Source organism: Manacus vitellinus, unplaced genomic scaffold, assembly GCF_001715985.3.
Source record: "Manacus vitellinus isolate BGI_N305 unplaced genomic scaffold, ASM171598v3 scaffold_57_pilon, whole genome shotgun sequence".
Classification (NCBI taxonomy): Eukaryota; Metazoa; Chordata; class Aves; order Passeriformes; family Pipridae; genus Manacus; species Manacus vitellinus.
In genome coordinates this window covers 2,246,187-2,269,484 of record NW_021940666.1, presented here as the reverse complement: position 1 = coordinate 2,269,484, position 23,298 = coordinate 2,246,187, and the positions used below count along the sequence as shown (strand labels likewise).

At 40.4% G+C, this 23,298-nt stretch overlaps 1 protein-coding gene across 1 annotated transcript; it reads right to left on the bottom strand.

The window, feature by feature from the left end:
- Positions 1–585: 585 nt before the first annotated feature.
- On the bottom strand, positions 586–22,842 carry CCDC34 (coiled-coil domain containing 34). Its single transcript, XM_029963257.1, is given in 8 exon segments — positions 586–1,076; positions 2,369–2,510; positions 2,931–3,089; positions 13,344–13,451; positions 15,890–16,022; positions 19,506–19,588; positions 19,590–19,852; positions 22,824–22,842. Coding segments are annotated over 8 exon segments (1,122 nt in total). The 3' UTR covers positions 586–861.
- Between the last annotated feature and the right edge of the window lie 456 nt (positions 22,843–23,298).

The window sequence follows — 23,298 nt, the reverse complement described above, 5'->3', positions numbered from 1 at the left end:
CCAGTGCTCTTCCTCCTGCAGCCCAGGACGCTGCTGGCTGCATTTCCCACATCCATCACCTTTCTAGGTGACTGAGGTGAGGCTGCCTGGCCTGTAGTTCTACAGACACACCTTCTTGCCCTCCCTGAAGGCAGGGTTGACATTTGCTTTCTTCTAGTCCTCAGGAACCTCTCCTGATCACCATGATCTCTCCAAGATAATGGGGAGTGCCCTTACACTCAGCACTCTCAGGTGCACGCTGCCAGATCCCATAGACTCACGTGTGCCATTGCAGGCAAGGCTGCCCCAGCCTTCACATCCCTGACCAGTTCTCCCTGGTTTGCACATATCAGGACCAGCATTTGTATCCATTCATTGCAGTGCTCCAGAAATGGAAGCTATCCCACTACATCTCTGCAATCCCAATGACACTGAAAAGTGCACGCATAAACCCAGAAACTGCACGCAGGCCTTGAATTCCTTCTGCATGAAGCCAAAAATTGGTTTAAAATCAGTTATAATTGGCATCTTTAAAATAACCCAGTTATACTGCTGCCCAAAAGAATAATCACATACACAGAAGAACTCCTTCAACAACAAGAGAGGAAAGGAAGAAACAATCCTGTGTATTTTATTGATATTAAGTACAGTCCCATTACAATTGATTAAAGATGACTTTTTCTTTTCCCTTTTTTTTTTTTTACTAAAATGTAACATAGAAAAAAACATAAAAAACCTGATTGGTCAGTTAGCTGAAACCTATTCACAAAAATGAAAAAAAAAAAAAAAGCACAAAGCAATCTGCTTTGGACATATGTCTACATAGAATTTCACATTTATGGCTCAGTTTGCTCCAGATCATAAGAACACTTTTTTTCTGAACTATGACTTCTTTCTGCACAAGGATCCAATACCAGGGTTGCTCCTGGGCTTAGAAATTACCATAGGTGCAGATGCATGTGGCTGACAAGATACAGGTCTCTTATTCTTCTTCATGGTAAGGACACCGTCTTCCTTTGGGGGAGGAACATGGATTGGTTTCCAAGGAATGGGGTTACAATATGCTGGGGCTGGATATGAATTTCTGTCACCAATCCCTAAAACATTTAGAAAATACACATAATTAAAAATGAATATTTACACTGCAAGCTTTTATAATAATAAACAAGCAGTTATAATATTCATCTGGATTAACAAAGACACAACAGCATCTTCAGAGAAAGACAGCACAGGCACATCACATAATTTAAATTATTCAAGATAATAAATACTCCACCTTTTTTTTTTTTTACCAATAACTGGTGTATTGCTCATGTTTACTAAAATAATAAGCAAGTTGAATGCTCGGTCATTGGCATACTTAAAAGCTGTAAATGTCTATGAATTGGCTACCTTGTTTACCCAACCACATGATGGATACACTTCAAAGTCTGTGATATATTCTGTTGCATGAACACAAGTGAGTAGAGGAATATTTTTCAAAAATCATTTCAATAAATGATGGCAGTTGTCAGTAAGTAATGAAGGTCCAAAACAAAACATGAAGGCAAAGTGCATCACTATCTATAAATAAATGTATGCAAAAGAGTAAAGGTTGTTCACTGGCTTTATACATGTTTAAACATTCAGAATTTTGGTCCCAACATTATTTCTGTTTTGAATTCAAATAAAGGCAAGTATTTTAATTGTACAAAAAAATAAAAAAAAAGGAAATAGCATATTTATCTATTTTTAAAGAAAAAATAAATTAAAATATAATAAAGCACTCAAACATGTAATGCAATACCACTTCTTGCTGCTCTTCTGCTTTTGTACCATGTGGGATGACAGAAGCCACCAAAAATAGTGGGACTTGTAAAACACCACACTATTAACAGAATTCTCTTTCACACTTGGCTTTCAAACAAAAAAGGAACAGGATTACAGAGGCCAAGGAGGTGCAATGCAAGGGAAAAGCAAAATGGAAAGGAAATTGTAGCTCACAACAGGTTGATTCCCATGTCTCCTTTCACAGACAGGACTTCTGTCAGTCTTCTTGTGCCTCACAACCCCACCTCTTTTCTAAGGGGGATTCCTGTGTGCTAAGCTGGCACACGCCTTCTGTGGCACGAACAGCACCTTTACCAGGATGATAACATAACTGATTTGCTTCACAGGAACCAGTGACTGGCTCTGGTGATTCCTGTGCCTGGTAAAAAAGCTAAGAAAAGTGCACAAAAGGTCTCAAGAGTATATTTCTCTGAGTTATACCATATGAGGTAGTCATCCCTATGTGCCAAAATTAGATACTGGACAAGTATCTCAAACAGGCTTCATTTTACATGAAAATATTAGAGGGAAGGAACCACAAATCTAAGTCACTACATATTTGTGTACTAGAAGTACAAACCTGTGGACTTCCCATGTGGGAAACCATAATCATTTAAAACAGGGCGTGGTTTATTTCTAGCATTTTGTAGCCATTCCTTAAAGATTTTCTCCGATCTTGTTTTCTTCTCCTGTTGCTCAGCTTCCCGTTCTTTTTCTTTTTCCTATAAATAAAAAAAAATCTGAGATACTTATAGACAAAGCTTTGTACAATATACACAAAATGGTAAACAATTTTTTTGCAGATTTCCAGGCTGCTGAATATATTTCAAACGTCTTCAACTACAAACACAATTTCCCCGATGATAGAAAGGATGCAATCTTTTCAGTCTGAAAAAAAATTTCAAAAAACCCAACCTCCATGTTTACTCCACTGTTTCTGACAAAAAAGCTCAAAGGTTATAAAAAAATGCATTAATGTGTATCTTGCTTTGCTGAACACACCACAATGTCTTCAATGCACTAACACTGCAACTTTGAAAAGTTTATTTTTCATGTACAACACTGCCATTTGATATCAACATATTTAATATAGGTTACAGATTAAGTAACTGCATCCAAATAAATGATCAGCTCATTAATACCTTCTCTTTTTTCTTCTTTTCAGCCTCTTCAGCTCTCTTCTTCTTTAACCATTCTTTATACTTTACCTCAGCCTTTTCTTGTAACTGCATTTTTTCTAGTTCCCTTGTGGCTTTTTCTGCCATTTCTTTGCTCAGCTTTCGTTTCTTTTCTCTTCTTTCCTATGTGAAACATACCAAAGGAACAGAATACAAACTTTTCAGTATACTTCCACGAGCAATTCTTCTGAGGAATACAGTTAATTTTACTACATAATTACAAATATGATTATCATGAATCTGAGAAAATATGTAACATTGTAACCTCTTTGAAGACAGAACCTATTCATCTTTAGGTTCCGGATAAAATAGTTTTAGACACATAAACCTGTCAGAAAAAGATGATAAAAATTTTACTTTCAGGTCTCCTTATACTATTATGTTTACTATTCTGTTTTATCTATTCAGACATTTGTTAAAACACCTCAGACACTTCTCGTATTTCTGGGAAAGAAATATTTGTTTCAATTCTCAACAGTGGTGTGTTAGTTCTACTTGTCAGTGAAATCTGGAGCAAACTACAGTTCCAAATGGAAGACAGGCAAACTGTCCCGTCCTAAGTCATTGAGATATGTAGATTGTTCAGCACCCTTGAGCATAAATTGATAGGAAAATAAAAAGTTCACATGAAAATCCAGCTCATGTCCTGTGGAAGTCTCTAAATTTTTTATATTCTTTAGTTCATTCACATAGGGACTACTTCACTGAATCCATCCACTCGTTTCTCCTCTCAAAATTATCAAAGGGAAAACGAGAAGACACGTTCTAGGGTAGGAAAAGAGTGGTAACTGAGTGTGAAGTGAAATTGCTACCTGACCTGCATGATTTGGGAGACAGAACACACAAAAGTGTCATTCATTTCTGCTTCTGTTCAGTGTGTCTGTAGTATGGAATCGATAGAATGCCAGACATTTCATAAAGGTTACAAAGAATGGAAGGAAGAGCTGTTGTTACTCTTCACATGGAAATACCTCCCTCTCCAGATCAAGACCAGGCCATCAGCACGTGGTTGTTTGCTTAGAGCAAGGTCCCCAAAACGTTGGGTCCCTTTGGGTACAGACACACTGAACAGAAGCAGTATGGATGTAAAATGCCTAGAACTACAGCTGCAAAGTATAATAAATAAATGAAATAGAGGAAAAACACATTCACAATAAAACCAGAAATATACCCCCATTCCCATTTTACCATTATATATCACCATTTTTCCCACTATAAGCACAAGAAGGCAGAAACTAGAGCTCTCCCCATGTCTCCCTCCCCCATCTTTTCCCCCAGACTTACTGCCTTTCTGCAAAATCCAGTTATGCATAATGAAGCAGAAGCCATAATACTGGAGCTGGGGACCAGCACGATTCCCTCAGTCAGGTCTAAACAGGATATCTGATGGTTCAGTGCTTGTCCCCCACACCAAACTTACCAGCAACCCAATAAAGTAGCATCATACAGAACAAAAACTTCAGCTTATATTGCCCTGCAAGACACTACCTCATTTCTACCAGAAAAGAAACCAATTTACAGAGCTGCTTGAGTTAGTGTGTCTTGTTCTGTGTTTGCCAACACAAGAAGCATTACTACAATCTTATCAACCAGCAGCTAAACTATTTCCCCTCCCCCCTCTTAGAAGCTGTACTTTATTAATTATGCTATAATCTCTGAGGTGGATGTTTCTTCACCTAAATCAGAATGATACTTTCAGTACTACTGTTTTGGTATACTCTTGTCAAATAGTCTTATTTGACAACAAAGATTTATTTAATGTACACACTGCTCACAATTTCACAAAACTACAATTAGCTAATAACTGTTTTCTCCTTTTTTTTTTTGTTTGGATTTTTTTTGTTTTGTTTTGTTGTTGTTGTTGTTTGGTCTCTCTTGTGTTTGTTTCCATTTCACTTCCAATACATTCTAGCAAATATCAGCTGAATCTGTACTGTAGTGTAGGGAAAGTGATCCAATATCAGTGTACACTCCAATGTCAGTGTACATTCTGGAATGCAAAACTCCATAGAATTACGATATAATTGAAGTCTTATTAATATGATTTCGCAGCACTGAGGCCTGTACATGTAATAAAATTATTTACAACTAAGACCAATGAAAAAAAGAATTTCATTTTGGAAAAAAAAAAAAAAAGTTGAGATTCTGAAATGTTTTTGTACTAGTAGAGAATGGAAATAAGATCTTTCTTAACATGAAACAAATGTTTCCATACTTAAAAATGTTGAAGAGGAAAATTAATGTATTTTTGACAAATTATGCGTTCTAAGTATCACCTTCCTGAAAAAAGCAAATAATCCATTGTCTAAGATCTTCCTCCTTCGTCATCTAAAATTCATCCTAATCTCATTTATCCAGAGCTGTTTCTCTGTCTCTCCATTACAAATATTCCCCACATGCACCTCTCAACAACTCCTGTTTCAAGACAGTGGCAGTCTGTGACACAAAAGAAACATTAACATAGATGAGAGATAAAGGTGAAATCAGTGAGTCAAACTATTGGTGAAGGTGGCTTACAAAGACTTCACATATTTTGTTGTTTGCTGACTTACCTCTGATGTACATGAATGTAGGTTACAAAACTAAGGATCTTCCAAAACTACAGTCTTTAGCTAAAGTCTTGGCATACAAAAGGCATGAAAACAAACACAGGACAAAACTGAAAAAAGTGGGCCCCTTCCATTCCTAGGGGAATTGTTCAATAATGGAAAACTATTATAAGCAGCAAATAGACCTAAAATCTTTCTAAATGCTCTAAATGAAATGCAGGGAAGCTTCTGAAATTATGTATCTTTAATCACAATACTTCAGATGAGTTTAGCTAGTATCTAGGCCAACCCAAAGCTAAATTAGGTCCTATGTAAACAATAATATGCCATGCACACTACCATGAAAGCCACAACAATTGCTAAGTTTTACTTCCAGTGAGACATCGTTAAGATGGGGAGACTCCCTGCAGAACTGCAGACTTTGCAGCTGCCTAGAAATTATTCTGCAGACAAATCAGAAACGCTTCCTCTTTCTCTCACAATCAGAACAGCTTTTCCTTCATAAACTTAGTGTACACCACATTCCCAGCTGCTTTAGGAACCTGTTTCATGTCAAACTCCTGTCACCCTGGCCTTCCCAGCTTCCCCCCCTTACTCATTACTTTCCCTTATACAGGTCTATCAAAAATGCTATGAATGTGCATATTAATGTACATGTTCTTCAATCCTTCTTGTACTTTCCTTCCATGTATATATGGGAGGGAGAAAACACTTGTTTATGCTTGGTGTTGTCAGATTGGGTTTTAAAAATTCTCTTTGATCTTGTGTTCAAAACAGACATGATCTATTCGCTAAACCACTAGTAAACTTACATACATTAAAGTATGATTACAGGTATTACATAAACTAAGGTATTGATTGTAAAACATCCAATTACTCATTGCAAGAAAGGCTTGTTCTCCTGCCACCCTACCCAAGCACGTAATTAAGGAGAGAGGATACAAATCTACCCTGAGGGTTCACTGCTCTGGGATGTGATCCTATCAAGCCTCAGAACCTAATGAAGGCTGGGCTAGGTCTGTACTTGGAAATCCCCCACCCAAACCAAATCATTCTGTCCCACAAAGCAGTGATGGTGACTCAGTCTCACTGAGTCAGGATTAACTACTAACTTTTCAAGAAAAATCAGACCTACACGTATGTGCTGAGCGGTCACAGGATTTTAAAATTTGAAGAAGCACCCCACTTCCTTCTTGACAGAAGGAAGAAATGTTAAATCATTTTCCATGCAGGAAACAAAGCCTAATTGCCTGAGAATCGGAGGCACTATATCCAACTGGAAGAAAACTAATAAAATATATACTTCTGTATTTTCACATCAATACTTAAATGAGAGGCTGGAGAGGGTAAAGTGCAGAGATGCTTCTGTTCTGCATTTTCTATGTAGATTGACACTGAGCAGAAATATTTCCAGAAATTAATGTTGTGACTGATATTTTTAAGATACTTCCCACAGCAATCCTTTTCCTCTATATGTCTGCAGAATGGGGCATTTTTCTTCTCACAGATAATGGTTCTATTTCACAGCTGTTTGCCCTGACATCTTAGCTACCACATTCTAGCATGATTTAATGCTGACTGATGGTAAAATATAGGAAAAGTCCACACTGCCAACATCAGAATATACATCCAAATTTCCTTGTTTATCCTCGTACTAATCCTGAACATCAACCACATTTAGCAATCTTGGAAATCTGGGTTGTTCAGACAATTGTAATTATTTTTTGCATTTTGCCCTATAACACAATTTGGTCACCAAACCAGCCCACAGAAGTACCTCTTTAATCTCTGCTGAACTGGCAGGTGTAAAGAACAAGAGGCTAGAGAAGAGGTCAGTGAAACAACACTGAGCTGCAGTTGTCTCCTGATACACAGGTTTACAGTGATTTACTGCTCAAGTTCACATAAAGTCAGTGCAGACTCCACTGCAGTCTAGGAACTGGAGAATTATTGGATCTTTCTCCCAAACCATGCTCATTTCATGTGGGTACTCAATGTATGTGACAAGCAGGAAGTTTTAATGTACTTGGTCCCTGGAACACTCTCAGGGTCTTCAGAAGAATGCAGAGTCCACAAATGCTGCTGAAATACATGAGCACTCATATTTTATTCATCTGTCACCCTGAATTCCTCCTCCACAGCTCTATCTAAAACTCATTCTAACACTAACCATGAGAAATTAGTTCATTCTACTTACAGAAATCTAAAGGTAATTAAGATTCAGGTACAACCAAAAATAATAACTATGGCACTGGTTAGGCATGATGTCACAGAACAGTTTTGTGTAAAGACACTCCAGGTTCAGAGAGTGAAAGATCCACAATACACAGAAAAATATCCTAAACAAATTTATCCCAGAGTCACAAAAAATTTAGATACATAGACTTTTATGCAAACAGAAAATTTTAACTGTTAAATGCAGTTGGTTCTCAATACTGGAAAGCATTTCTGCTAGAAGATGCCCTCATAAACACACTTTTTGAAAGGGTTCAGTCTTGAAAAAAGCAGACATCTTAATATCTCTTTCAAGCCTAAACTGTCAGGGAAAGCCATAATACATCAGGGTCTGTATTAGCAACCACTGCTTCGACTCAGAACAATAGTTCAGCTGTTAGAAAGTTAACCTGGGACAGGGAAGTTCTGGATTTCACTACTTTTCTCCCTGAGGGCATTCCAGTTAACATGTCCCACTGAGAGGAGAAATCACCTATCAGACTGCAGGCTGGGATGACAGGATTCTTCACCCCTTCTGCTGAAATGGTCCCACTCCTCATAAGATAATTAACAACTCATTGGATGAAAGAGAGCATGAGCGAGCATGGCTTTTGAACCTGAAAGTCATGCTCAAGCTGCTGAACAATCTGTGCTCTTCATCACCAGTGTTGAGATAAAGCACACATTAAACAGAAAGTCTTTGGAGTAAGAGTTGGAATCTCGGTGTCTCTTCTGGGAGGAATCACACAGCACACCAGGAAAGGGGAGTCTGCTCCAAGAACACTCTCATTCATTGCTATATACTGTGTTGGTTCTAGGCCTTCATACTTCTTACTGCTCTCTGCTTCTCAGAAAGACTACCAGTCAAGGGCACAGTAAATTGTGAGACCAAAATTTTCAATGAAAAGGCATTGAAACAGAATTTTCCCATCCTGTACCTAGTTTCCATTAAAATTATGTTTTTCAGTGAGTAAAGGGGTCTTACTGAAAAAAAAGAAGAACAAAAAAAAGTTGAACATTCACATTTTATGACTAATGCCTGCTTTGTTCATATTTGCTGAAAAAAAAAGTGATGCCTTATTCTCTGTTCTGCAATGCAGAAAGTGTTAGAAATGCTACAGTCAAATTCACATTGGTATTAATTAGTTTTTCCAATTAAAAATGTGTAAATTCAGTACTCATGCTCTTACAACTTTGCTAAATATCATGTTGATATAACATAAAGAATTACATGCAAAGACTAAATACAAGGATGTTAACAACACGAGTTTCAGAGCTAGCTATTTTGGGATGCAAGCATTCCTCTCTGGGGATTTCTGTTACGGTTGCAAACATATGCATTGCACACATACACTGGGTTTTGGTTGGGATGGAGTTAAGTTCCTTCATAGCAGCTCCTGTGGGCTCAGTCTACAGTCTACAAATGCACATATTTGCATTTGTGACCAATGTGGTGTTTGTTGATAACACAACGGCGGTTCAGTCACTGCTGAGCAGTGCTTACACAGCTTCAAGGTCTTTTCTGCTTCTCACTCCCACCACCACCAGTGAGTAGTCTGGGGGTGCACGAGGAGTTGGGAGGGGACACAGGAGGGACAGCTGACCCCAAGTGACCCAAGGGATAGTCCACACGACAGTGCTCAGCTACAAAAGCTGGAGAGAAGAGGAAAGGGAGGGACATTAGGAGTTAGGGCATTTCTCCTCCCAAGCCACCCCGCTTTCCTGGGGATGGCTGAACACCTGCCTGCCCATGGGAAGTGGGGGATGAATTCCTTGTTTTGTCTTACCTACTATACTGTCTTTATCTCAGCTCACAAGTTTTCTCACTTTTCCCCTCCTGACTCTCTCCCCCTCCCACAGTGGGGGGATGAGCGAGCGGCTGTGTGGGATCTCAGCTGCCTGCTGGGGCTAACCCACAACAATATATAAATATTTAAGTGGACATGTACATATATGAATTGAGTACTCCAGATATTTCTAAGTTCATATTCTATTGGCATTCTAAGAAGGAAGTAGCTTTGCAGAGTCAGTAAAGGTGAACTAAATATGATTGGAAGATACCAAATTAGAGTGTAGAGGGCGGAGTGCACTGTATCAGTGTTAATTTTTTTAATATTTAATCAAAACTCTGTTGTCATCAGGCCTGACCTTTAATCCTAATATTTTGTTCAGCATTAATTCGTAAGAGGTTCTGACTGCTATGACAATGTTCTAAATAATTAAACAGTCATGGCAGTTTACAGACTCTCCACATTTATGCATTCACAATGCTTTACTTCCTAACCTGACTATATAAGGAGTATATTTAACAGTAAGAGCATCACAACTGACGTTGCCATGCGACAAAATGCAAGAAAACTGGTTTGACATACAGAAAAATGGCAGAATTCTTTCATGCATATACAAACATTTGACTTCTGACACAAAGTCTCTCACATTCACGGTATAAAGACTATTCCAGCAGTGTCTCCTTGCGCTGGATGCTCAAGATGAAGGAGAAAGTATCAGGTACACTCAACCACGCCTTGCTTCCTTCATCACTACAGTACTGAGCCCCGGAAAAGGAGACAGACTTGTGGAGATCACAGATAACATCCCTGAAAGTACTGCCTCTTGCCAAATAAAGTTTTTTCTGCAGTCTACACACAGGGGCTCAGAATCAATAGCTGAATATGAAAAAGGTGAGTGCTTAATGCACATTTCAGTAAAGAACACTGCAAGTTTTGCCTCAAGAAGCACCTTTTGAGACTTCTATGAGGAAATGAAGTGAGTTTTCCAAATAGTAGATGTATAAACAGCCCCCAAGAAAATTACAGCAACTGTCAGCGTTCATGACTCTAACCTTAAACTACAGGTGAAATCTTGATGCAATTTTAAACACCTTCATAGTCACTGAATTGACATATTTATCCTTTGGTCTGTGACAAGAGTATTTCTACAAATACTCTTGTGGAAACTTGAAGTGCTAAGACCTATGCAGCTCAAATATTAATATCCTAAAGACAGCTAAGCTTTTAAGTTCAGTTTGTTCTTCATTTGGGTGTGGTTTACAGAAAAGACCAGCCAATGAATCACCCAATTTAAATGAAAATCAGATTACTTTTGGTAAAAGCTTGGGACACGCTCTAAGGATGACCTTATGCTTCCAAAATATAATATGATAAAGTCTAGACACAACTGGGTTTTTGCTGTCCTCTGGGCTGATGTGATTACCATAAAAAAAGACTTCCTATTCCCACTGACAATAGAAGCTGTTAGTCAGTAAATCCACAAAGATGAAGGTCCATGGAGGCCCCAAAAAAGTAGAAGTCCACAGAAGGAGGGGGTGGGGGCAGTGGGGAAGAGACAGAATGAGAACTTCCAGTTTTGAACTGGGAACTATTTTAACAGGCAGACAATAAACAGTTACAGACACCTATAATTTAATTTTCATTTTAGAAGAGGAAAATGGCATTGTTTGTGCTGAGTAATAAATCTTTTACTTTTTGCTGTGTACTTTAATTAGGAAGGATCGTTCCTGAAGTATAATAAATGATCAGAGCAGGATAGATTCTGCAACAGGTTTATGCCAATAATCCAGTCAGCATTAAGACTAAGATTAATTAGATTAGATCCAAACATAGGTTATTCTAGTCATTCTAGGCTGAATCTGAAGAGGGACTTCTGGAAGGAAGAAGACAAATGCATGAGAGGAAAGTCCTGCTTGTCAAACCTGGGTAACCCAACTAGTTGACCAAGGGAAGCCAGTTGATGGAATCTTTTTGGATTTCAGTAAAGCTTTCGGGATCCTTCTGGACAAAATGTCCAGCTCACAGCTGGATAAACACATCAGGTGGTGGGGGAGCTCACAGGTCGAGCACAGAGGGTAACAGTGACTGGGGCAACATCAGACTGGTGACCTGTCACTAGTGGGGTTCTGCAGGGCTCCATCTCAGGCCCTGAGCTCCTCAACATCCTCATAAATGACTTGGGCACAGGACTGGAAGGGACGCTGAGCAAGTTTGCACATGACACAGAACTGGGAGGAGCTGTTGACTCCCTGGCAGGCAGAGAGGCCCTCAGAGAGACCTGGACAAATGAGAGGGCTGGGCAATCAGCAAATGTGTGAAGTTCAACAAGGGAAAGTGCTGGATTCTGTACCTCGGATGGGGCAACCCCAAATGTACAGACAGACTGGGGAATGAGATGCTGGAAAGCAGTGCTGGAAAGGGACCTGGGGGTCCTGGTCAAAGGCAAGTTGAAGATGAGCCAGCAGTGCCCTGGCAGCCAGGAGGGCCAACCGTGTCCTGGGGGGCATCAGGCAAAGCATCACCAGGGGGGTGAGGGAGGGGATTGTCCTGCTCTGCTCTGACCTGGCCTTGAGGGGAAGCCATGTGAGGAGCAGCTGAGGGCACTTGGTGTGTTCAGCCTGGAGGAGACTGAGGGGGAAACCTCACTGCAGTCTACAGTTTCCTGAGGGGAAGAGGAGGGGCAGACATTGATCTCTGTGGTGACCAGTGACAGGACCCTGAAGTTGTGTCAGGGGAGGTTTAGGCTGGATATCAGGAAAAGGTTCTTCACTCAGAGGGTGGTTGGGCACTGAACAGGCTCCCCAGGGCAGTGGTTACAGCACCAAGCCTGACAGAGCTCAAGAAGTGTTTGGATTATACTCTCACCACAAGGTGCAACTCTTGGGGGTGGTCCTGTGCGGGGCCAGGGGTTGGACTCCATGATCCTTGTGGGTCCCTTCCAGCTTGGCATATTCTGTGATTCTGTAAGGTCTGGATATCTAGCCCAGCTAGATGCCGTTATGATATTTTTAACCACTTTTCATTTGATTTTATTCAGAACCAGAAGTACAGAACAGTGAACAATTGGTTGTGCTCCAGACCATTAGACAATGAATGCATATGCCCATAAACTACCAGGGGCTGAACATGCCCAAGTCTCCCAAGTTTTCCCATTTTTGTCACCCAGTGCATATGCTCACATCATGTGACACAGAGTTGTAAAGAGCCCCACTGAGATCAAGATTCTGTCTGCTTCTGATCCTCGACTAAGGCACTCCTCTCTTAAAAAACTTAAAAAATGTTTTGATCCCACTCAGAAATTACTTTTTGTATGAAGGAATTTCCAGTTGCTAACTGTGGTCTACTGAGAATTTCCTGAATCTGGCCCCAAACCTCAATTATCCCTCTAAACTTCACCATACTATTTGGCTGTCCACAACAGTACTTCACTAAATCCTTCTTCTGTCTCTGTTTGGTGTACAAGACATTGTACACAGTCAGGGTGTACACTTTACCCAAAATGCTTGGGTACTGAACCTAGGAAGTCTGAAAGAGTTGGGTACACTGAAGACCAGAACCACAGTTGTAATCAGCAGAAGGCCACTGCACAAGATGTAGGCCAGTTGTCAGTTACCTGACTACTCAGAAAACAAATCCCTTAACAGCTTAAGGAAGAAAACAGATCAGTCTGGGAAAAATGTTTAACTGTTTTATAATTTTCAGTTAAAGCAGCCATTCATTCAGCAAACTTTAAACATGGGTGCCCAAATGGACTGAGTAAATTTTACATAGATTTACTCAAACATGGCATGTACTAGAATATTTGCAGCCAAAGCAATGTTTACCTCTTCTCTCTTTTTTTGGACCCATTCCTTGTGTTTCTCTTCAGCTATCCTTTTCCTCCTTTCATGTTCTTGCTTTTGTTTCATCTTCTCAAGCTGTATATTCATTTCCTAATTAAAGAAAAAGTATACCTCTTAAATCTGTGGTGACCATCTACACCAACACTGGAAATAGTGCTGCAGTTTAAACAATGTAAGCATTAGATTTTGGTATTTTTCCTTCATTAAGACTTTGGAAAAGACAGATGACAGTCAACACAGAAATATTATGAAATACATTCAGTGGAAATGTATAATTTTTAGAGTATTAACTGGAAATACATATTTTAATTAGGCTTTGGAAGCAAATCAATGGAACAAATCACTCCTCAGCTTATTGAAACGCCTTTTCAGTCAGCAGAATCTTAATCTGCAGCAGTACTTTTCTACAATACTTAAAATTTACATTGTGGATGGTATCAAAAGCTAAGTGAAATATTACTCACTGGTGAGTTTTAGTACCAGAGCTACAGGAACCTAGGCTTAACCCAAAGCTCATTAAAACCAAAATTATTGCAGATTTTAGCAAACTTTGAAACGGGAGCTTTATTTTGAAGATGAGAGAAGAAATTCCCAAATATCTTTATATGACATACAGTGTATATGTAATCACTTATGTATCCCCAGTGAAGTTAACTGATAAAGGAAAAACATGACTAAGAATACAGTTTGAGAAGTCTGGCTTCTCCAACAGGAGCATTAGCACAAACTGCTCTTTTTCAATGAAAATTCATACCTTCAGACATAGACAGATGGAATCATTTCCACAAAACTGACTTTATGGTTCCTACACTGCAGCCAGTCTCAGAGAGAACCCTTTTATCTTATGAATTGAATTCAGTTTAGCAGGACATTAAGAGGAGCCTACAGAAAGCTCAAATACCCACAATATATAGTGTGAAAATACAGTTGTTGCTGTATTGAGGCAGATTTACAGCAAGTACCACTCCTTTGAGTTCTGAGACATCTGTGTTGCAGGGATCCTGGTTTCTGTAAAAGCTGATGGCGTTATAATTACTTTAAAAGACCCAATCCACTATCCACTCCAAATGTTTATCTACATTTTTGACAATCAGGACAGACTTGTTGCTGCTGCCAGCAAAAGATCTGGGACTTCACAGTTGTTTCTTATGATATCAGTTTAGAGTATGTTTTATATGCAGATGTAGTAATACATTTTTATATCACTATCATATACTTCATTGTCTTCTGGCATCTTACAAAAATGCTGATTGTATTTTTTCCCCCAAATATAAGCTTTTTGTGCTGCCTATGTTGCAGTTTAATATATAATGTTTTCAAAATCTTACAAATTGAAAATAAAACTCTTACCTATACAGTCATTTTCTACATGTTTGCCCCATAACTCCTCTTAATACATAGTTGAGAGACATCTGCTAGTTTACATTTAGTATGGTGTAAATGTTATTGTGTGATACTCAAGAATAAATTGTTTTGGTTCCTCATCAAGACCACATGAGAGATCCATACACAAACCACATTTTCTACATAATGCCTAAAATTGCTTTGGCTCGTTTTTTGTACTTAAAAATCAAAATAGGGAAAGACAATTACCAAATTAGAATATAAAGGGGAAGTCAGGAAACATTGGGTGGATATTAACGGATCAGAACATATTCCTCAAGCTTAAGGAACTACTTTGGTGTTCTGCTGACCTCTAAAAGACTGTTCCAGAACCTTCCATCAGTAGGTGTTTTAAAACTAACATGAGGTAGCCCACATAAAACAGTTGTATGCTATATGCACTTTTACAGATAATCACAGAAAAGCTAGGGCACTGTTCAAGGTCAAACAGTAAATCAGTAACTAAAGTGAGAAATTATCTAACTTTGATGTGATTGTTCTAATCACTACCCAACACTTCTAGTTTGATTTTCAACACCAGTATCATTTAATCAACTGCAACTACAAACATATTAATCAAGAAAAGATATAGTGCTCTCACTTAATTGTGCCCCAGCCCCGGTCTTCAAGAACTGTTCATTTGCAAGGGGGCAAAAGACAGAATGAGGGGGGAAAAAATGCTGTAACAGGGAACCCTATCCTGGGAAAGGACACCAAACAGCTGTAAAATTACATACTAAGTGGGTAACAATACTGTGCCTCAAATCTAACCAAGGAGCTTGGCATACTTACAGCCAGCAAACACCTTGTTGTGTTTTACTACCTCCGTGCAGGTGTATGTACCCGAGATGAAAATCGAGGTACCAATTATATAACTATGTTTTAATCTTTTAAACTTGAACCATTACCTGACAGTTGGATAAGCAAAATATTACACAGCACCACTTCAACGAAGTATAACATTTAGCAAAAGGGAATGCACATAACACGAATCATGCCAGCACTGTCAAACACACAAACATAACGCAGACCTAAGACATTAAAAAAAAGGGGACAACACTACTCATGTTTCCACAAAGGAAAAAAAATCCTGGTGTTTCCTGTCTTCTATTAGATTTAACATCAAGCCAATCGGGTGTATTCACCTCTTCAGCTCTAGCCTGGAAGCGGGCACGCAGTTCCTTCTCCTTGCCAATGAACCACTCTTCCCATGGCGAAAGATTATCTTTCAAAGGTGACTCTTTTGTCCCTCCTACTATCTCAGAGTCTTCGGCCTTCCTGAATTAAAAATGAGAAACGTAAGGGAATATTATCTGTAATGTATTGGATTGAAAGGTTAAGCAGTGTTGCTGTCTTGAAAACCTACTTTTATGGCATAATGTGACAACAATGACATCATTTTTCTACTTGCTCAGTAACCTCCTTAACTGATAAATGGCATTTATAGTGCACCTCTGACCATTCCCCTTATATTCTACATTCTACTCATTAAATTCTAGCTTGTTAGTGATTTCCCCACCCCTGGCACACCCCCATCCTCCCCCGCTCCAAACTGTGGAACAGATCTAATTGTTACCTTTCAGAACCTAAACAAAAAGAACACCAGTAACATCAGTGTCACCTTCCTTCTCACACATGGAAAACAAGGAAAAACAGATTAAAATTAACATCCTGTTCTTGCCCACAGAGAGGCCTCATGTATCAAGTGGCCTTTACCACAAGCAAAGAAAGAGCAAGAATATTTCTTCTTTTTTCAAGTACCATCGAAGTGCATTCATGATATCAAGCCATCTCAGCATTACGAATCTGTTCACTCAAAGAGGTAAAGTTTTCCACCTTAAAAAGCTTTCACAGGAAATGTGCTTAAGAACTGCAGAAAGCACACAACACTTGATGGTATTATACAAGGTTCTATTAGACTTTTAAGAGAATACCTTACATAACTCACTCGTAACTTCTTTACTCATGAATAATGCAGCAGTCCTAGCCCCAGGTCAGAAATGTCTTTTATAATATTCTATACACACACTGTTTCTTAAGTAAGACAGTATATTAGGCTCTAAGTCAACAAAAATTGAAAACATGCCAAAAGATTTCTTTAAAAGATTTCTTCTATCTGACATAGAATTTCTTCTTAATAACAAACAGTGAAAAAAGACTCCACTTTAGTATTTTACACGGATGTATGGGCTCTGGAAATACCTACCTACATATCTACTTCACGACAGTGAAGTGTTTGCTGAATTTAAGCTGAATGGCCCCAGACACAAATATTTTAAACATAATATATCTGGGTTTTATCAATATGAAAGTGTAACATATTCACAGGAAACAGCAATACTCCAACATTATGTTGCAAAACATTTTCTGTCCCAGTCATCTTTAGGATATATTTCTGTGACAGGAAGCATTTGGGGGCGATGTCAATGCAGAGGAGTTTTGTCCTACTCTTCTCTGCTGTTTTACCCAGGAGTGTTTGTGCTAACACGTCTGTTCGCTGCTCAGGTCGTGACATGTTCGGGGGAACTGATTCACGCTGAAACTCACCTGGAAAAGGTTTGATCCTCCTCACATCAGCCCCCAGCCCTCTTTTACACTGTGCTGCCACAGACATGTAGCGTAACAGAACTGACAGGGACACCCTGACACACAGACAGTGCAAGGACAGAGGCAGCACAGGCCAAACACTCCCAAGCCTGGCGTTGTCCAACGCATTCTGCTGCAGCGTTACCAAAGACCAAAAAGTTAACACGTACATATAATAAGGGATGCAACTTAAGAATGCATAATAACACATTTTGTTAGACAATAACTCTCTGGAAGTTTATTAAATATAAGGATAAAAGTATTAAGCATTCAAATGCAGGAAAAAACCACAAATTTGAACAGACTTGACATTTTGGGCAGGGATACTTCCTCAACACATTCTTCTGCTTTGCGTGATTTGCATTATTGCACCTAGTACTAGAACAAGGCTGACACATTAAAGCAACCTTAGAAAAAGTACTAGGAGAAGGAACAAATTAAGAAAAATAACATTTGCTATGTGTTTTCTTGTATCAGTAATTATGAAGTTCAAGCTGTCAACTTCTCAAAAAAATGATTCACAGTAATAGATTAAAGATTTATTGTAGACAAATAAGCATGAAGCTTCAACAGAGGAAAATACACTCAATATGAAGACCTCAATATGAATTTAGGAGAAACACCTCCCCAGTATTGTGTCTCAAGCTCTCAGACTGCACCAGAAGGCAGACATATTTGGCATTAGAAGTGAAGTCTGATTAATAGAAAACACTGTGATTATCATTTGCCATATATTCACTTATGTCACACCATCAAACACAACACTACTGGTCCGTAATGAAAGTATGAAAATGCCTAACACCGTTTCACAAGGCCTTGTTTACATCCTTTCTCTTCTGCAAACATTGCATTTCCCACATTGGATGTCTGCCTCCAGCTAATTTTTGTGTAGTTTTAAGAGGACAACAACAACAAAAAGATTCAGAGTATGTGCATACGTAGAGAGGGCAGTGGCTACGTAAGAAGTGCTCTTTATTATTATACTTTTGAGATCCTGGCACCTGTACCTGGAATCTGCTCTGTGAACATTTGGTAGGCACTTAGTACAACACAGTTACTCAGAAGTGGTGTCTGTGTGAGGGAAGTATATACTGTGACCACAGTTTAAGGAGGCTGTGCTAACTCAGGGCCTAAGAGAGGTCATCTTCAATTGCACCTCAGTGCTGCCAGACAATACTGTAGCAACAGGCCCCAAAACTGAAAGCTGTTTCAAAGAGCATCTCAAGCTGTAAGGACATGCTGTAACTTGAACAAAGTGCTACTGAACTTCAAGGTATGTTAACAAATTCCTTCTTGGGAAGAAGTGAATGGTGAGGTAACAGAAAAGCTGGAAGAGAAGGGATCATAAACTGGCTACTATCTTTTTCATTCTGAAGCTTCTGACTACGCTTCAACATGCTTTTCCTGAACTGCCAGTGCTTTTTTCAAGAAGTGCTTGTAAGCAAAGTTCAGTGTGGTTCATATTCCTCCACTGCTCTCCTTGGAGGTGTGAGAACCAGGCTGGAATCCTGAACCCTTGTCCCACCTGCACTTTAAGCTCAGTTCAGCCTTACTAATTACATTCACCACCACTTAAGTTAGTTAAGTTTTCAAGGCAAAGGCTGTACTCCAGAATAAGACAGGCACTGCCTGCTCTTCCTCCTTCTGTTTTAAAGGGAAGAATAAGAATTATTTATTCTCCTGTCAAGCTGGTGAGATCCCAAATAAAAAGAAGATACGTTAGGCTTGCACATTATTCAAAGGGAGTAAAATTAAACCACAGGAGAGGGCACTGTGCAATGCATACAGGTAACACTGACTCTGGACGCAGCTGCACACGCCAGGCAAAGAGGAGCCCTTTGGTCTCCAAGAGCTTTTAAAAGGATGACAGGAAAGGCTGCAGCTTTTCACCTGGCAAAGACCCCGAGGCTCGGGGTCAACTGCTTGCAGACAGTTTACAAACCCCTAAAATATACTCAGCTGCCCCCCAAGAAGACTTCCCAAGGAAAAAACCACCAACAACCAAAACCAAAACAAACAAACAAACAAAAACGGAACAAAGCGCTTAAAGCGCTTATCTATGCGAACAATTCTATATTTATGTAAAACAATCCTCTGTCCCCAAGGTCTCCAGCGGAGGGCCCGGCCGGTCGCGCTGAGCTCGCTGCCGGAGCCCGGTCCCAGCCGCAGGGTTACCTATGGCCCGGCGGGCTCCGGGCGGCCGCCGCCCCTTCCTCCTCCTGCCCCTCCTCCTCCTCACCGCTCGGGCAGCTGGAGCGCGGACGCGGCGGACAGCGAGGAGCCGCCGGAGGGACTGGGGGGCTCCTCGCCGCCGGAGCCGGGAGCGCGGCGGGCGAGGGCCGAGTACGCCGCCGCGCTCAATGGCGGGGGCGGCCCCTGCGGGAGCGCCCGGCGGTTACCGGCGGGCCGGCGCTCCCGGCGCACCGCGCGGCCCGCCGCCCACACAGCCCACACAGCCCCGGCAACCCGGGACGCCGCATCCCCGCCCGGCCCGCCCCGCCTCAGCGCCCGGCCCCGCCGGCCTAAGGCGCCCCCGTCGGCCCCGCCTCAGCGCCCGGCCCCGCCTCAGCGCCCCTCCGGCCCCGCCTCAGCGCCCCGCCCGGCCCCCGGGCATCTGCAGCGCGGGGGCTGAGGCGCGATTTGTTCTGTGGGGACTCTTCACAGTTGTCCTTTTCTTAGTGATGTTTTTGCGCGTGTACCAGCTCACTAATCGGGAACCAGCCGCCTCACCTGCAGGCGACAACAGCAGTGGGTCAGGAGGAGGCAGCGTAACGTTTGCTAACGGCCCGGCCGGAGTTTGTAGCCCGCACTTGTATTGAGTTGCAAAAATCCCCTTTCGGTCGCCACCGTTGTTCTCTTGTTTCCGATTTAAAATTCTAAAGACTTTTGGTTTTCATACATCTCTGCTGGGCAAATGGTGTCCTTTCCCTTCTCTCCTCTCAGTTAATTCTCCAATGAGCAACAACTATCTGTTATAAATAGATCAGATTTTATATATATGTATATATTCCTATCCTTTTTTACCAGTAGATTTTTTTTGTCAGTATTCCAGAGTGGTTCCAAATCCCAGGTACACAGTCCCTTCTTCATTGCTGATGCTGGGCCACCTTGACCCAGGATCAGCAGCAAACATGTATCACCAAAGCTTTTCACTGCCTTCAAATTTCATCAACCAAGGAAATAACTGCTGACTAGCACTGGGCAAATTTTTATAAAACTTCATTGACTCATTTTGCTGTGGCTGACTAAGCAGAAGCATTACTGATATTAACATGAGATACAGAAGTTTGAAGGTGATTCTCCAGGTGTATGAGTTCAGCAAGAAATATATTTTTAGTTGGATAAAGGTTGAATGTAAAAAATGCTCAAATGGTCATAATTTGGAAATTTTAAGATGGGCTGTTTGGTTCTTGGGCTGCAGAGCCACAGGCACCCCAGTCTATAATTTCTCAGCCAAAGAAGCTGCATCTCTCCTGTCTCTCAGGAGCACATACTTCTCCCTCCCTCTTGCTCACCAGACCCTTCACTGAACCACAAAACCTTACTAATGTAGTAGAAAACTCTTTGGCCAAGCAGACTCTTTCGTCTGAGCAAGTTAAAGCTCAGGGAAATGTCTGTCATCTGCTGAAGCCAAAACCAGGCAAGCCCCAGGGATGCAGAGCCACAAACTGGAAGGGAGAGGCAGAGGTGACTTTCCCCTTTCAGTGGTGGAGCTTCTTCATTTGTCTTACCATCTCGTGGGAACTGCAGTTTTGGCAGGTTGGAGAAATATCCTTATGGTTCCTGAAAGAAGAAAACCTAAATATTATCCCATCGCTGATCACATGTTGATCATCTGGAATGGCTTTCCAGCAAACTGAAGAAAACCCACAAAAAAGGCCTGAATGCATCTCTGATCTAAGCATCCCCAGAATACTGACGACACCACTGTGCAGCAAATCGATGTTGATGATGCTGAAATAACTCCAGTCACTTGCAGTAGATTATTTGATGATAATCAGGCTCAACAAAGAAGCAAGTATGACTCGCCACAGTGTCTAACAAATGAATTACACCCATTAAAATAATTTAAAATCATTAAAATAAATAAAAAACAAAATAATTCAAGCTGATGACTTAAGTATTGGAGACAACGGAATATCACTAGAACCTAAGTTTCATGCCAATTAAAGTTACAAGAAGAAGACAATTTCAAATTGGATTGAATTCTTAGGACACAAGTTACACAGTCCAGTGCCTCAGCTTTGTTAAACACTAGCCACCTCTGGTTTTACAAGAAGTTTTGTGTATGTGCCACACGCAGCTAAAAAATAAAAGTAGTATAAAAGTTGCTTACTCCATGGCTACACAAGCACTGCTAGCAAAGCTCCATTTCCTCCAAGCAGGAAAATTTCAAGTATTTCAACAGGTTGCAGATCAAGGTAATTTCAGAACATCTTAGGAAGGCTTTAAAATCTCCCCGATCTTAAAGCCTGTCTCATAGTGAAGACTGATAACATTCTTAAATGAATAGAAAAAATGTTGCCCCGTCTTGTGTCACTAAATTGAGGAATTCTGGAGCTCACTGCACTGGGCATCTCTCATTTCTGATGGAGGCCCACATCACATCATCTGGGATGGCCAGAAACTATGAAATGGGTGTCTCACAACAAGGCAGCAGCAATCTTGCCAAAGACACAAGCATTTGAGTCTGTCTCTTCCTTCCATATACTGTAATACAGATTAAGAGAATTTCTTAGGGTTCAGGAGCAGATATTGGGCAAATAGTTTTTATTAACAAACTTTAGCATTGTGACAAGCTACCAGCGTCGGGCAAGACTGCCCATAGAGAAGGTGGCAAAAGCCAGTTCACCTTATGGGGAATCAAAGCATTGCTACTGGAATGGCAGAAGCATCCAACTTTTAAGAGATGTGAAAGTATAAAATAACATTGTTATTATCTCTCTTACCGCTCTGCCCAACTTGTCAAGCCACCTCCACAGCCACTGTGTCCTAGTTAACACAGGCAAGGTAAGAGCCCAAACAATGTAATTTAATAAGATACTAAGGATTGAAACAACAATCCTGCAGGTTCAGGTACACAACTCCTATGGCCATAGCAGGACTTACAAAGCAGGCAAATGGCATGTTACAAGGACAGTGCTTCATGGCAAACGCTTAATTCTGTGAACTGAGTGCCAGAAAGCATCTGCCCTGGTAAGAATTAAGTGCCAACAGAGCTAAAGCCCACAGGCAAAATCAAACTGCCACAGTGAAGCACAGAAGTTGCTGCAAACAACTGAGTGTAGTGAATAAATATATATACACGCATCCCTACGGTTGATGCCAGTGTGCAAAATCATCCTAATTTTTCACCAAAGAAACTACAGTTCAGTCTTTCAGTGCTAACTGAACCAACACCGCCACAGACTACTGAATAAGCATTTGGAGTTATCTAGCAACAGGGAGTAAAATTCAGAGTAAACACAGCATGATGTATTCACAGACCTATACCTTCCACCTGTTTGGTCATGCCAATCAATGTGTCAGAACACCCCAATGCTCCTGGCAAATTTCTCACAAGTATTCCCTAACTGCCATCCACAATATTTGAGAAAACCATTTATGCAGAAAATATCAAGAAAGCAATTTGACAGGTAAAAGACATAGAAATGAATTAAACTCTAGGCACAAATCAACTAGTCTGAATCACTAAGTACCTTGAATTGCCAACTCCTCTTTATGAAATACTTCAGTTTTAGAAATTAAACTGTAATATGATAAACAATCTCTGAAAAACACAAAAGCCAGCAGAAGGAAACTTCTCAGTTCAACTTGATGAATACTACCCAGATTTAATGAAAAGAATCAGATCAGATGTAATGTCTAGTTCCACACTTGTATTCAGGAACATAGAAACATAAAAATAATCCTATAGGAAAAAAAATTACTAAATTTAGACAGAAACAGAGGCTTAGACAACATGCCT